Genomic DNA, 16,386 nt, shown 5'->3' on the forward strand with positions numbered 1-16,386 from the left:
AGCAGGTTTTGTGCTCCAGGAGCCTGCAGGCAGATGGCACCTCAGCACGTGGAGGGACAGGGTGATGGCCTCTGACATGCAGGCAATAGCGAGTCCATCCCACTCCCTCAGGGTAGAGCTGGATTTCTTTATAAAAATATTTTTAAAGCAAGCCAACTTCACAGGCACACACAGCTTGGGACTGAGTTTATACAAGTTTAGTGAAGTTTTGAATGTTTGCAGCGCCTCTGTTACTTTGCTGTTACAACAGAGGGAAAAGAAAGGAGGTGATGTCTCAGCAGCTGCTCTGTCGTACCATGAAGCCATCTGTATGGGGACTCAAAACGTCCCCAAGCCTTAGTGCTGTCATGCCAAGCACCCGCTTGAGAGACACAGGGGCAGGTCCCTGCGCTGCCATTAACATTCAGAGACCCTTAACACGAAGGCATATTCATTAATGGTCAATTAGCTGCTCTCAACACCCTGGAGAAAGAAAACCAGCCATCCGCAGCAACCTCCCTTTCCCCATCCCCACGGGAGCACGGAGGAGTGGGGAAGGGCTTGGAAATTGGGATGTTTACTGAGGAACTCAATCCCCATGAGCTCCTCAAGCACGACAGCCGGTTGCCATGCTGCTTTTCCCCCTGCAGCTCGGGGGTGATTTGGCTCTTGCTGCATCAAGCCAAGGGCTGAACAAGCAACTTGTTCTTCTGTGGTTCCCCCGGGCACTGGTGAGTGTGCTCAACCCTTTGAGAGAAATCAGGCTGTTAATTCAAGAACATCATTTGAGGCAATGTTTGAACTTTCCATACCTTTGGGAGGAGAAGGATCAGCCTGTTCTTGATGAGAAGGTCAGGGAGCAGCCAGCAGCTGACGTGCCAAAGGTCAAAACCAGAACTAGCCAGCAGAATCTGCTGGGGAGCAGATGGCTCCTGTTTAAAGCTGTGCTGGGGACAACACTGCCACCCCAGAGCATTTCACTTATTCCTTACAGAGTTCAACTACTTGCTGTCCTGATAACCCAAAGCACAAGTTTTGTTTTTTTCAAATTAGAAGTTTGCAAAAGCTACAGCAGCATCCAGAGACATGCAGTCACACCAATCTATTGCTGCAAATGCAAAATGAAAGGCTCCTGGAAATTACAACACTGATGTAGGCAAGACAGAAAAGTGCAGGATCCTTCAGCACTGATGGGGACAGGGTATCTCCCCTTGGAGAGATGGGGAGCCCTGGGAAGGGTCTTCAGCAGCCCCTCACTCCTCTGTCTGGGGGAGGTGAGGGGCCTGGCAGCTCTGGCACAGCTGGGAACATACAAATGTTGACCAGAGATAGGAAGGAGAAGCTAGAAAAGGTCAGGAAAGGAACATCAAAAAGGAAGTTCTGCTAAACACGTGCTGCAAATGTTTTCAGCTGTCACTTCTTTTTTTCCCCCCCTTTACGTGCTTCATTTACAGGCAGTTCCCAGATAAGAAACACATGGAGAACACCTTCCACTTTCTCAAAGTCAAATGTGTCTTTTTCATTCTTGGAGACAATTCGGAGCATCTGTCCCTTCAACCACCATATATGAGAGATATAATACACTAATATATCAATATTATGTAACTATAATGTATATTTTAAAATATATAATAATGTATCTATCTCCATCCTCTCCCCCTTTTCTCTGATTCTCTGTGCACAACAGTTAACAGCACAAACAGCTGAGTCTTTCCATTCTCAAGTTTGACTAATCCAGAAAAACAACTGTAGCAAATCAGGACAAAGGTCCAACTTGTCCAATATCCTGTTTTCCACAAAAATTAAGGGAAGGCACTTGAAGAAAAGAATAAAAACAGGGTGAGCGTGCAGTGATGTTTCCAAGACCTTGCCCTCAGCCTCCAGCAATGTGCAGTTCAGAGACCAAGATGCCAAGTGTGCCTTTGGTAGAATTTCCCTGCTGAAGAGCAAGCGGACACAAAGGGGTTGGCAGTAGCAGAGCACCCCGTTCCCTTTTAAAGAGTTATGAAAATGTAGTACAACTCACCAAACTGTCTCAGTTGAACTTCCAAATCAGCAGGTTTTTCTAATGTTTTAAAGTATCCTTCTTCACTGTAGACCTTACCAGAGACACAGGTGCTATGACTCCTAGCTCTCCACTCACACCCCTGCAGCTCACCCGAGGGGCAGATCAGAGAGACCCTGCCCTGACCCTGAGACACCTGAAGCTCTGCAGCTCATCAGCCCTGTCCTTGTCCCCCAGACCTTCCATCGGGGTCTCCTGCCTTTTCTGCCCCCATCATCCAGGGATGCTGAGAGTTCTCTGGCCTGTGGGCAAGGTTGCTGGAGAAAATACTGAACATACCGATATGCTTCTGCTCAGTGGAGCGAGCTTACAAGTGAAAAAAAAAATAAAATATTCTTAGCTGGTTGCAGCAGTGTGAGCGGATCGAGGGGAGCGGAGGAGTCTTGCCTCCCGGACACAGCCTGCTCCATTGCTGGATTTTGAAATGAATCAATAAAGAAAAAGAGTCCAACAGCCAGATGTCTGCTTTCATCTTGCTGCGCTGGAACTGGAACAAAGCCCACAAAATCTCCACCAAAATACTTTCTTTGAAAGCTCTTTGTTAATGGCTTTCTGACTGCAGGGAATGAAGGCAGCAAACGCGAAGGTCTGATGCCATCTAATGGCCGCTTCCATTTTTACCGCTCACAGGCTGTGTCTGTCTTTGGGACTCCCAACCACAATTGCAGAGTGCGAACTCTTAAATTTACGTTGCTCCCTGCAGACACAGAAAGAAGAAAGGCACAACCAGTTGTAAAGGGACTTTGAGAACGCATCTAAGGAAATATTTTCTCTCCCTGGCTCAGCATAATTGCCCTGTGTAGCTCCCACCACTGATGAGGTATCAGGGTTAAATACCTACACAGATGATATCAGAGCCAGGATGGAGACATTATCTGTGATCAGGTTTGCCCTCCAGTTCTCATCATCAGGCTTTATTCTGTTTTTCTTACAAGTTGATCACACTTGACTGAAACTTCCCATGCTGTGTGCTGGTCCAAGTGAAAACTGCTTGGGTGTGTTTGCACATACTATCGGCATGCATAGAATATAAAGCTAATGTAATCAAACACTTCCATAGAACAAGGCTGTAGAAAAACACAAGTTTCTCCACATTACATTCTGGCAATCTTATCTTCTAGAACCCTAAATTGCTGCTGTCTTCACAACTGAGATTAGAAATTGTGGCAAAGGGATGAGTAACCTTTATATAAGGGATGTGCTTTCTGCTGTTCCTTTAAGAGTCTGTGTAAGCTCAGCAAATCTTCAAGTCTCTAAAAATAGGAGTTTATACAGGCTCTGTGACAGCTAAAATGTCAGAAGCGCCCATCTGCACTGATCGCCCCCCTGCCCTTCCCCGCCGGCTGCTCGTGCCGTCTGAGCCGCACACAAGGCAGCGCCCGCAGACAGACTGACCGCGCTCCAGCTGGCCGCGCACACATCCCCGGGCAGACTCTAATTAGTGCTTTTCAATGAGTCCTCCACCTCATTTAACATACCGGACCTTTGAAAGAACAAACACGAACGCAGGCAATCACCCTGTGGCGAGGGGATGCATTTCCCCACCAGTCTGCAGGGAGAGGAGGAACATTGGTGCTCATGTCAAAAGTTGCCACCAGACCTGCATGTCTGGACCGGGCCAACACTGGCCCTTTCTCCCCGTCATTGGCTACTTAACAGTACGTTGGATTTGAGAAGCTTCCACAGGCTGAAACAGTGAAAACTCAACAGTCTTGCAAACTGGACTTCCAGAGAATACAAAATCCTCAACTACTGAACACCAGAGAAAACAGCAAGATATGCTACATGCTCAACAGTGGACAATAACTCAGTTGGCAAGGCAGGAAAACATTGGTCAAAATGGCCTATTACAGCCTTCATCAGGACATTCTCCTATCTAAATCAGCATCTAAATCCTGATCTAAAGTATACCTTGTTCTGCAGTTTTCACAAATGGAGCAAAATCTGGTTTGCCATGTAACACTTGCCTCCAGAACAGGTGAGAGCCCATAAAAGAAGTCAGCAGGTGAGCACCTGGATCACAACACAGATTTTAGTACAGCCATACCTACACGAAAGTGGGGTAGAAAGATGCACAACTTCATAAATCCTTTGTTTTCCATTGCAAGGTTCTTGGGTGATAGCTTGCAAGTAACTGCCTCTTCTCTGTATTGCTCTTTCTTGGATTAAGCATCCTAATGGTAATAATTATTTCCTATCGTGTCAATGATCTGTTTTGAAGCTCATCTTTCCAAGGGCTCCCTCTTCCCAAGATTTAAGCCTTAATATATGTTATGCCTGCTATGAACATCTATTTGACTTGCAGAATCTCAGATCCTTCATGTTAACACTTGAAAGAGTCAGATCTAAGTGAAAACAAAGGGTCTGCTGTGGTTCATACGCTCTTGCGAACAGAGTTCAAAGCAGAAAACTATAGATGCACTTAACCTCACAGTGTCAGCCCCTCCGTGTTCATCGAGTGTCCGCTTCCATGTTAGTGCAGCACTAAGCAGACTGATTCTGGACACAAACGATAGAAAGAAAATTACTTGAACCTTGGTTGAGATTTATTGAAAATGCTGAACCAAAATTGTCCTCCCACACAGGGACTGAGTTCATGGAACTGTCTCCAGACTCGGAGGGCTGGATTTTGACTTTCTTGTAAACAGAAACAAAAGGCTGATTTACAGGAAGACAATGAAAATAAACATTTGTGAAGTCCTTAAAGACATTTCACAGAGTTGATATAGCTATAAAAACACAACACTGCAACTTCTGCAGCCTCAGAGACTCCGAGATACACCATATGCTGGCAGAGCATGACACAGATGTCTTCCAATAACTTTGCATTAAAAGCCTTCTCTACAAAATAACTTTGTTTTCATTAATAGAATTAAAAATAGTGATTTCCACAAGCTATTTTCCTGCTCTGTACTTACACAGACCTTAAACCATGCAAGTCCCACATCTCGGGCCATCACACGTAAACCCACGCTGCAGAGCAGAACACACAACCCAAGGAGCCGGGAAAGCAGCCGCGGTGAGGAAACCCTGCGGCATGGAGGCAAAACAACCGCCTGACAGTGCCGCCTGTTTTACCACAGGCCCGTCCTCGTTCATCTCCGGGATCTGTGACACAGAAAACAATTGTTCTCTAATAAGATCAGATTACTTTCTTGCATAGCTTTCAGAATAAGCATAAGCAAGAATCCATCTTCAGAATAAACTCTTGAGAAGTAACACGCATAATCAAAGCATCTTTTCTACAAGCGAGAGACTCAAGAGCACTGTTACAAACAAAAGGCTGCTACACAAAATCTATCTATTTAAAATACTGTTTATTTGTGATTTAACATTAATTAGCATTACATCTATGAGCAATTTCAGATAACATTTATATATTTTCCACAGGACACAAGAGTTGGCTGGCTCATTCTTTATGCCAAAGCAAGTAAATAGAGGCATTAGCAAAAGGTGCAAATAGTTCACGGTTGCATTTTAAAAAATATTTATGCACATTGCATTCATTTAGATATATTTTTTAAAAAGTTATGAAAAGCGTAGTTCACAGGTTACTGTTTCTACATATGTTGTAATACAACACAAATAATGTAGAACATAAAAAACAAAGTAAGCAACTGAAAGTTTCCACTATGATTAAAAACACTGATTCCAGTATTTAGTGATAGCTAGAAAATTGTTTCCAGGATCCATTCCAACATTGCATTATCACACTGACACGGTCAAAGCTAACCAGCCCCCAAACATGCTATAATCAACATTTTTGCATGCCAAACCACTCTCCAGCCATATTTAACAATTATATATTGTATAATATTTCAACCAGCAATTTGGGAATCACATGGATCTTTAAAATGTACTTCCTATTGCAATGACTGATTTACAGACAGTTTGACACAGCGAAGAAAACCCTATGTAAAGTTCTATGTTTAGTTTGTATTTACAATACAGTAAAAGTACTAAAATGACAATATCAGTAAAAATGAGTAAGTGGCGGTACCGCCCTTACCCGTGGCACTAGGCTCTGATTTGCTCTGGGTTCATCCAAAGGACAACACAGATTCACGAGACCCTTTTACAATCCAAATGAAAGCGAAGGAAAAAACCCAAAGTGTTGCACTCTGTATGAATCCATACAAATTATTTAAAATGTCTAACATGGAAATGTCACTTTGCTGATTTAATAAAAATACCCCACAATCCATATCATATATTTAAAAAAAATAATCAAACTTTTACTTTCTTTGTCTCCTCCTATTTTCTTACTATTTCACTTTCCCTTTTAACAGTTTTGTTTCCTTCATTTGGTTAAGAGATTATTTTTCTTCATTCATTAGCAATACCATGAGAGAAAAAGAAAACAAACCACAAGTAATTTTTAAACATGAATCCAGTTCAATTTTATATGCTTTTATCCTTTGATTTCTAAGTCCCTGGATTCCTGACTTATATTTAAGTATACTCTAAACCAAGCATTCTTAAATACACTCTACTATTAAATGCTTGGTTCACATGCTTATAATACCTTTATACTGAATGGTATACAAACATTTGAACATATAAAATCTTCTTTTTGTTTTGCCAGTTAAACTAAATTATCAATGTTAAGTGTATAAAAGCCCCTTTCTTGAAAAATAAGGGTTTTCCCCTCCCCAACTGATAGAATAAAAAAGAAGTCTTCAAAAATTATATTTCACTAAAATGAAATATTTGGCAAAAAAGTTATTGAAGAATGGAATTCTTTAGACATCTTGTATAATTCCAAATAAACTTTCTCTTACACAGTTTTTCCCCTAATATTATGTGCCAGTGTATAATATTTCTATATGATCTAGTCTTAAAAAAGATTTAAAGGTGTGCTGTTACTATGCACCCACCCAAAAAGGGGTACAGAAACATAAAATATATGGTCAAAAATCACAATACAAAAATGTATGCTGTGGTTATGAAATGAGACAGCAGTTTTAAAAAGTCGTATGATCACTCAACAGTAACTTCAATAAAGACTTTAACTGTACTGAAAACTTTAAGGTCGGCAAAATACTCCAAGCAGAACTCGCTGCTGCATACTGTGATGGTATTTGATCTTGCTATGACGGTAATTGAGCACCTGCCAGTGTAGTTCTACATGAAACTAATGAGCGTTTCCAACCCTCCTAGCAATTTTGGGCACAGTTAGGTGAGAGATGAATTAATTTTCCACTAACATGAAAGGTTGGGTTTTTTTTGTCTGTTTGGTTGGGTTTTTTTTTAAAGCAAAACCTACCTCTTCCAGTTCCTTTTTGTGTAGGTTAAAAGTCCAGTTACTGCACACCCCTAACACTACGCTGTTAATGGTCAACTGAAACGTTTCAAATGTGCAACATCTCCTCACTGCAGAACTGCACTTACGCTTCTACTTTCTCCTTCTTTTTACTCTTTTTCAGGAAAGATGGTGTGCGGAACTTCTTCTTCTTCTTTGATGGAGATTTGGAAGGCGACCCTTCAGGGGACAGGGTCTCTTCTATCTTTTCGGAGCTTTTAATTGTGATCTCTACGCTCTCCACAGTACTTGTCGTTAACTGACTGACCCTCCTGGTGAGATCTTCTTCCACATCATGTGCATCTTCCTTGCCATTCACCACCACAACTGGCAACTCCACTGATATTAGCTTAGCGTTTTGTGTATAAAGATCTTCATGATTTTCTGAAAGAACAGACAATTTTGCAATTATTTATGTCCACTATAATGCAAAAAACCCCAGAATTGAAACAAAATCCACGGGGTCTGGATTGTGATGCAAAGAATGAAACTCAAAGTGCTTAGATGTGCTTTTTTCTCCCTTTATCTGTACTCATTGTAAACAGACAAATGTTGTGAAAATGTCATTAAAGCAAAATGGACTGGCAAAGCTAACCTTATATCCGCCAGTACACATATAGCTGAAGCTGGATACACTATATACAAATACAGTCTTCACAGCATATATGTATACAGTCCCAAGCGATCAGAATTACTCTTGACTGCATTAGACTAATTTATGAAAATGCAGCCATTTCATACTGAAGTCTTTCGAAAATTACCCTTTCCAAATGCCTTCTTACACTTCACTGGAAAAGTCTTAGGGAAGAAATCTAATCTTAACGCTTTCGATAAATTTGAAATAAAATATCTGTTTCCCCTACTCCAGTAATATCTAAGTTTCAGTATGCCCTGCATTATTTTCAGTTTGTAAGAATTGTGTACTAGAAAAAAATGGGAAAAGTAGTTTTGGTAAAAGAGGTCTCTTTTTGGCTCAATGGACTTCATGCAAGTGTAAAGAATGCAGCGGAAGAGCAGATAACTCAGGTTATCAGAGCCATTGGCATTGTACAGAAAGTGCTTGGAATACCTTCTAATTTGTCTGGGACATTTTGCGGGGACTGAGCTTGTGACTGAATTTGTGACACAGATGAACCGTCATCTGAGAATAATTCCTGTTCAGCATCTGCAGGACAAGATTTGAATTAGTCGCCATGCAAAAGTCAAAACCAAGCAAGAATGTCAGTGCTAGTGCCACAAGATTAACAGCTCTGCTAGCATCGCGTTGCTCATGCTGACAACATCAGGAAGTTACAATACACAGTTTAAACTCTATAGAATTATGGATTTAAACATTTTACTTGCTAACAAACATTATATATTAGTTCTTTAATAGAAAGAATTGAAAAAAGTGGCAAGGTTGCATTCCAAGTAGCATGCCCTATGGTTTCATCTAGCTGTAAGTCACACAGTTTGCTGTTACAGTAAGGTATTATGCTACATCCTGACTGTGATATATAGGAAAATTGTTTCATTACACAATATTAGTGAAGAAAGAATGCATAGTAAGTGTTATTGTTAAAAAACAAAACAAACCCCCTATGTATAAGGAATTATGTATTATGGAATAGTAGTGTTGGAAGAAGATTTAAAAAGTGAAAATAGATGAGTCCTGCACATTGGAAGAACAGAAGAAAAATTAAAGAAGCCACGACCAAGCATCTCAGCAAACTTTTGCTCAGCTGGGCACAGACCTGAGCAACTTGATCTAACTTTGATAGCAATTTTGAGGAGGAGGTTGGATTAAGATGACCGATCTAAGTTATTCTCTGATTCTGACAAAAAAGTCATTCTGTTACAGTGTGTTTTTGTTAACCCCATTTCACAGAATCACAGAATTGACTGGGTTGGAAAAGACCTCAGAGATCATCGAGTCCAACCCTTGGTCCAACTCTAGTCCGTTTACTAGATCATGGCACTAAGTGCCATGTCCAATCTCAATTTAAAAACCTCCAGGGACGGCGAGTCCACTACCTCCCTGGGCAGGCCATTCCAATGCCTGACCACTCTCTCTGTAAAGAATTTCTTTCTAATATCCAGCCTAAATTTCCCCTGGCAGAGTTGAAGCCCATGCCCCCTTGTCCTATTGCTAACTGCCTGGGAGAAGAGACCAATCCCCACCTGGCTATAACTTCCCTTCAGGTAGTTATAGAGAGCGATGAGGTCACCTCTAAGCCTCCTCTTCTCTAGACTAAACAACCCCAGCTCCCTCAGCCTCTCCCCATAGGTCTTATGTTCAAGTCCCTTCACCAGTCGTGTTGCTCTTCTCTGGACCCGCTCCAGCACTTCAATGTCTTTCCTGAACTGAGGGGCCCAGAACTGAACACAATACTCCAGTGTGGCCTCACCAATGCAGAGCACAGGGGAAGGATCACTGCCCTTGTCCTGCTGACCACGCTATTTTTGATGCAGGATAGGATACCGTTGGCCTTCTTGGCCATCTGGGCACACTGATGGCTCATGTTGAGCTTCCTATTACTTAGTACCCCCAGGTCCCTTTCTGTCTGACTGCTCTCCAGCCGCTCTGCGCCCAGCCTGGAGCGCTGCAGGGGGTTGTTGTGACCAAAACCTTCCTGAGCAAACCTTTCATTTTAGCACCAAGCAAAGTAAAAAACGAAAGAAAAAAGCCACATAAACCAAAAATCCAAAACAAAGAATTCCACCATCTCAAGAATTATTAGCTCTAAAGTAGTTGCCAACAGTATATACTAATATTAACACATATACATTTTTTCCAGTAGATATTTTCAAACTAAACCCTCATTATTAAAACGCAAACCCCAACACTTAAAAGCACATCACAGACCTTCCAACCCTTGCTGTTTGCGCTCAATTGTTTTCTTATACTCTTCCAGTTCCTTTTCTGTGAGATGGCTGAACGGGTTGGGTGGTGCCGGTGGCGCGTGTTCATCATCTTCAAATTGCATTGGCTGGAAAAGAGAAAACCACAAAATATAACAGTTAAAAAAAGCAGCAAGCAAACAAGATGTATATGGTTAATGTCTCTGTTTTGCCCAAAGTTTGGTGACACCAGATTGGTAGGGAATACAGAAGAAAACCACAGATGCATCCAGATGAAAATAACCCCATTTAATAAGCATTCACACAGTAATGAGCACTGAGCTGTAAATCATCATCCTTTTGCAGCAGCACAACTATTATTTGAGGGTTTTTTTTCAAGGAGAACAGCTTCATAGCAGAGAGCTGCCTCAACAGCTTACACTTCAGGGACTAATATATTCTTCAGAGAAGTGGAAGTTCTTTAACAACAGGAGTTAAAAAATAAGGTTCCCCGTATTTTCTGCAAACATCCCAAATTCTAGGAATTTTTGTGTAGGAAAGTGACTATGCTCATGGTCCAGGTTGAGCAATCTAACTGAAAGAGCTCTTCTGAGACTACTTTTACAATGACAAAGCTAAAATTATACTCACGTTGAAAGAAAACTCATTTTGAAAATATTCTTTTTGCCTGAAGTAAACAAGCAAACTCCATAGTATCTCAAAAGAATACTGGAAACCAAAATGGGAAAACAGATGCGCTAACCCGTTAATGGTTGGAAACTCTCAGGACTACAGAGTCCCAATTAATCACAGTTTGTTATATAACTTTATTAGGGATATCTGTTTAGAAGTATTTTTTATTAATGAAAATATTAATGTGGACAGGTAAGAAACTGCAAAACCTCCCAATAAGAAGCTAGTTTCCAATGCAAAGTGCCTTCTACACAGTCCCATCCCAGCTTTTAAACTCAGTTATTTATGGGTGTCAACCACTTTCTTTAGCCGGGGTTCCACAGATGGATAAACAGATTATTTCTGGCACCGTGCATTGCAAAGTTCATCACTCTTTAGCTGAAATGGTTTTATACAGGGGTCCTACTTCATCGATTTCAATGGCAGGCAAACTTACTATTCATATTTCCATTTAAAACTAACATTTCAAACCTCTGAAGTGAAACACGAATAAAATGTATCATATATGTCATTAAAATAATCAGTTCTAACAAAGCATTTAGAAAGAAAATGGCCCAAACTGATGTTTGAAAGACAGGCAGCCAAATAACCCAAATATTTGTAAATAAATCAATTATGTTCTACTCACTGGACTCGGCTTTTTATCCACAACAATCCCGGCGAGAAGCTGAGACTGTGGTCCTGCTGTCTTTAGGTCATATCGATTTTGCTCCCTTATCTATATAGAGAGAAAATAAACGGGGTTAAAACCAGATATTTCTCTTTAACAAATCCTATGCCCATCAGTTTGCAAAGCCAGTAACACAGGCAGCAGTGAGTGGCTGGAGGATCAAGCTGTATGCTGCTACACCTACAAATAAATGTCTCTCCTTCTACCTTTGAATGCACTGTATATCTCGTTTAGCCCTTCAGATACTCACAAATACCCACCCTAGTCCCAGCTCCTGCACCTCATAGAATCACAGAATCATTCCGGTTGGAAGAGACCCTCAGGATCATCAAGTCCAACCATAACCTATCTCTAGCACTAAACCATGTCCCTAAGAACTTCATTTAAATGCCGTTTAAGCACCTTCAGGGATGGTGACTCCATCATCTCCCTGGGCAGCCTGTTCCAATGCTTCACAACCCTCTCCATTAATATTTTTTCCTAATATCCAGCCTAAACCTTCTCTGGTGCAACTTGAGGTCATTTCCTCTTGTCTTGTCACTTGCTACTTGGGAGAAGAGACCAACACCCTCCATGCTACAACCTCCTTTCAGGTAGTTGTAGAGAGTGAGAAAGTCTCCCCTCAGCCTATGCAAACCAGCCCATGCAAACCAGTATTTAGAAATAAGCTCCAAGGAACAGTATGTCCCTGAAACTGTTCTCTCCATCCCATAAATGATGTATGTTAAGCTATTGGAGAGATCTCTGCAGTCACAAAGTTTGGTAAAGTTTTCCTTTCTGTGAATAGCTCGCTATTTTCCCCAAATCAATTACGCTGGCTTCACATTGTCAGTGCTTAAGAGACTGATAGATCAGATATAAATACAAATACAGATAATTAAAAAAAAAATCCAGACCAGAAAAATAGGAAAAAACCATCTAATGAGACAGTGACATGCATGAATTTAAATGTAATTGTCTGGGACTTGTATTATTAATGTCTAGATGATTAGACGGTGCCTTTCCAGTTCTAAGGAAGGGAGTTGCTCCTTCTGACTCCAGTTCAGTCCCCACGGATACTGATACGGTGCTTTCCAAGACAGAAAAAAAATGTAATCAAATGAAAAGTGTCCTGAATATCTGTTAATATAGTTATGCCTAGGGTGGAGTATTTGGCCAGTCTAACAGTCAGCGTCTTGTGTGCTGGAAGGGAAAAGCAGTGAGATACTTGTGTTTACAAAGAGGTCCAACAATACCTCACATTTTCTTTTTTTTTCTGCTATTAGGAGGAGGATGGGACCATAGAAACTCCAGCTTAATAAGTGCTAGGAGAATTAATACGGAACAGAGTGAGATTACAGTCTGAGACAGAATCATGCTGTAGATGATGCAACACAATTCAGTTCATGTTGACCCCTAATTATGCACTAAATGTAATACTAAATAGCTGGGACTACTATTTCCCATCTATAATTTCCAGAGTTAATACTCATTCTTCATTAAACTATTTCATTCAAAATTTATATATATGTATACATAGCGTATGTATCTACAGACTTCATGTTTATCATACATTTAAATACATGCCTTTTTGTGCCAAAATCACATACAAAGAAACTTCTTAGCAAAATGAGAACATTTGAAAACATTATTTTACTGCTGTGTTGAATTATTACTTGAACATATAATTTGGAAAAATTACCATTTTCATTTAATTATACTTATTTTACCTTATTTCTCTTTTCCAACACTTCACTTGGGTTTGTGTTTAGAGGAACAAACTGGTTTGGATCTTCAATTTTGATTGGTGTCCCTCCACTAGTCTTGGAGGAGTCATCAGCTTTCATCCACTTATAGAAAAAAAGAAAAAAGCTAAAAACACCAACACGATGGGGAGGAACAATCCTCAGTGTTGTCTTACTGCTAAACAGAAGGTATAAAGACAGACTTTCTAACTTCATTCTCAATTCTACATGACATCCACGAAAGAATCCCAACTCCTTACAAGTCTGTTTGCCCAAGAGGATTTAAGTTGTCTTGATCACGTACCATCACTTTTTGTAAACACTGAAATACATTCCTGAAAAACGCAGGTCATATTTAGAAAGGATCATGCTTTCTAGTAACTGGCACACAGGTCCACCAGCTCCAAAGCTCTGGTTCATGCAATTAGCTTCCACCTCTGCTAACCCCACATCTTGCCTGTAGTTTTTCCCGTTTGTAAGCAAGGTTCGACATCAGCGGCTGAGTGCTTCTCCCGAACTTCAGTTTAGAAACTCGCTAGCCTGCCAGCAGGAGGAGCTGGTGCTTTTACAGTTGTACTATGTGACTGGGAGTAGCCCGATAGCAAATAACGCACTTTGTGGTGCCCTGAGAGAGACTTCTCTCCAGGCTGCAAACACAGTGGAAACATCTTGGTGAGTTGAATAAGGAGGAAAAAAAAATCTTGATCATCACTAAAAGTAGTAGCATGAACAGACTCTTCAAAGTCTGTTTTCAGTAGGTTCCCAAAGAGGAAAGGGGCAGTTTGAGATTAATTGACAGAATCACAGAATGTTAGGGATTGGGAGGGACCTCAAAAGACCATCCAGTCCAATCCCCTCACCGGAGCAGGAACATTCAGATGAGGTTACACAGGAAGGTGTCCAGGTGGTTTTGAATGCCTCCAGAGAAGGAGACTCCACAACCTCCCTGGGCAGCCTGTTCCAGTGCTCTGTTACCCTTGCTGAGAAGAAGTTTGTTCTCAAATTTAAGTGGAATCTCTTGTGTTCCAGTTTGTACCCATTGCCCCTTGTTCTACCATTGGTTGTCACCGAGAAGAGCCTGGATCCATCCTCATGACACTCACCCTTTGTGTATTTGTAAACATTAATAAGGTCACCCCTCAGTCTACTCTTCTCCAAGCTAAAGAGACCCAGCTCCCTCAGCCTTTCCGCATAAGGGAGATGCTCCACTCCCTTAATCATCTTTGTTGCCCTACGCTGGACCCTCTCCAGCAGTTCCCTGTCCTTCTGGAACTGAGTGGCCCAGAACTGGACACAATATTTCAGGTGTGGCCTCACCAGGGCAGAGTAGAGGGGAAGGAGAACCTCTCTCGACCTACTAACCACCCTGCTTCTAATACACCCCAGTTTGTGTTTTCCTGGTGTAGAGAAGAGAACAACCTATGGGTTATTAAAAACCTTACTACGTTTGGTGAGTAATTAATAGCACAAAATGATACGGTAGAAAAACTGTTTTCTACTTCAGGCATCAGAAGGGCTAGTAACAAAACAGAAATCATTGTGAAAATTTATCATAAACTCTTACTCTTCCAAACAGTCAATCCCTCTTTTTCCTAAACAAAGGAGGCCCTCAGTACTGATATCACTATGTCTCCCCAAAGCCTATTTTTATTTGTTTGATAAACTTCTTTGATAATCCCCATATAAACTGTGCATAATTTACTTCCAAGTAGTGCAAAAACTAAGCAACTGTCTAAAGTATCTACCTACCGTGATCTTAGTCCTAGGACTGGTTTCCCCGTTCCAGGACTCCTCAGGCACATTAACTTTCAAGTATGTGTTTGGAGAGTTCAGCCACCTTGTCTTTTCCCTCTGTTGCTTCTGCGCCAGGAATTTCAGGGGGGAAAGTGGGACTGTATCATCTTCAAAGGAAAAGGCAGTCACAGTGGCTGGGATCTCAACGTCACTCTTATGTCTGGGTTTTTCTCTGACTAATGGTTGCCTATAGGCATAGCCAGTTCTATACCCCTATGGAGGAGGAAAAAAATAGATTAAAAAACCACTTTAAAATCAGAAAAATCTATCCAAAGTAGTCATGGAAGTTTTGTGCTGCTCCATATGCTTTAAGCAGGTACACTGAGCTCTTCAGAGAACAGGCTAGTGGTGCTGTACATCTTCCATTCATACTATTAACATTCAAGAGACCCATTTAAAATACAGCACAGCAGCACCTGGGCAGGACCCTGCTCACACTTCACCTTCCTCTCATCTTCATGAACATGTGGCCACCAAATGACCCCCTTGCTCAGGTTATGACCTCAGCAGCTTGCATGAGGACATTTCTATCTGCCTTGCACAATGGCACATCCTAGTCCATGACACTCCCCGCTTCGTCACTATTTGTATTAAAGGCTGTTCCAGAATTCACACTGCAGTGAATCAGACATTTCAGACAAATAATAAATCATCACCTTATTTCCTAATATTAGAGTTAATGACAAAATACAGAGGGAATCTGCTATGTCAATTTACTACATGGTGGTTAACATACATTTTTACTATTAAGCTACTATAAAAAGCAAATATGTTTGTGAGATGGGCTGGACAAAATTTAAATTCAAAACATGATAAATTCTTATCAAGACAGCATACTATTGTCAGATAAAGTGTCATAATAGAAACTAAACCAAGAAGAGGAGATTTCACATACAATAAAATTTACTTTGCCTTCATTTTCACACTCAAAGAAATCAGAAAAAATAATTTGGTTTACAGAAGATAATCCTACACTCTCAGAAGCTTACAAACACCATATGGACAATGCCATCGACGTGCTCTCACCAGGTTGTCCAGCATCCGCATGAGCGCTTCAAATTCTTGCTCCCCAACTTTCCATTTGTGTTGCGAAGCCATATTAACTCCACCTCCTCCAGTCGCTGCCACGGCGTGCGTGGAAGGCTTGAACTTCTGCAGATCCAGCAGCAGGAGATTGTCTATCCCACCTGCTCCAGCTAATGCATGAACCTACAGACAGCAATGAGTATTGCATTCATGGAAAAGCTTTCGAATTCTCTGCTTTTCTGAATTGACAGGAGGAACTAACACATGCTGCAGTTATTTCTCAGGCTAGTTTTCTACTATGTGAAAATGTATT

General features: G+C 41.1%; 1 protein-coding gene across 20 annotated transcripts in view; it reads right to left on the reverse strand.

The window, feature by feature from the left end:
- Positions 1 to 5,344: 5,344 nt before the first annotated feature.
- Positions 5,345 to 16,386, reverse strand: part of ADD3 (adducin 3) — a 112,343-nt gene continuing 101,301 nt past the window's right edge. For 10 of the 20 annotated variants that reach the window (XM_021295861.2, XM_065067052.1, XM_065067053.1 and 7 more), the window contains 7 exons: positions 16,074 to 16,256; positions 15,003 to 15,260; positions 13,239 to 13,358; positions 11,488 to 11,577; positions 10,192 to 10,315; positions 8,416 to 8,511; positions 5,345 to 7,730 (listed from right to left, as the gene is read on the reverse strand). In XM_021295861.2, the coding sequence (XP_021151536.2) occupies positions 7,432 to 7,730; positions 8,416 to 8,511; positions 10,192 to 10,315; positions 11,488 to 11,577; positions 13,239 to 13,358; positions 15,003 to 15,260; positions 16,074 to 16,256 (1,170 nt within the window). In that variant the 3' untranslated portion in view covers positions 5,345 to 7,431. The remainder of the gene's footprint in view (positions 7,731 to 8,415; positions 8,512 to 10,191; positions 10,316 to 11,487; positions 11,578 to 13,238; positions 13,359 to 15,002; positions 15,261 to 16,073; positions 16,257 to 16,386) is intronic. The other 10 variants (XM_065067062.1, XM_065067065.1, XM_065067060.1 and 7 more) reach the window with 1 other exon arrangement.

The sequence above is a fragment of the Columba livia genome, chromosome 6, assembly GCF_036013475.1.
Source record: "Columba livia isolate bColLiv1 breed racing homer chromosome 6, bColLiv1.pat.W.v2, whole genome shotgun sequence".
Classification (NCBI taxonomy): Eukaryota; Metazoa; Chordata; class Aves; order Columbiformes; family Columbidae; genus Columba; species Columba livia.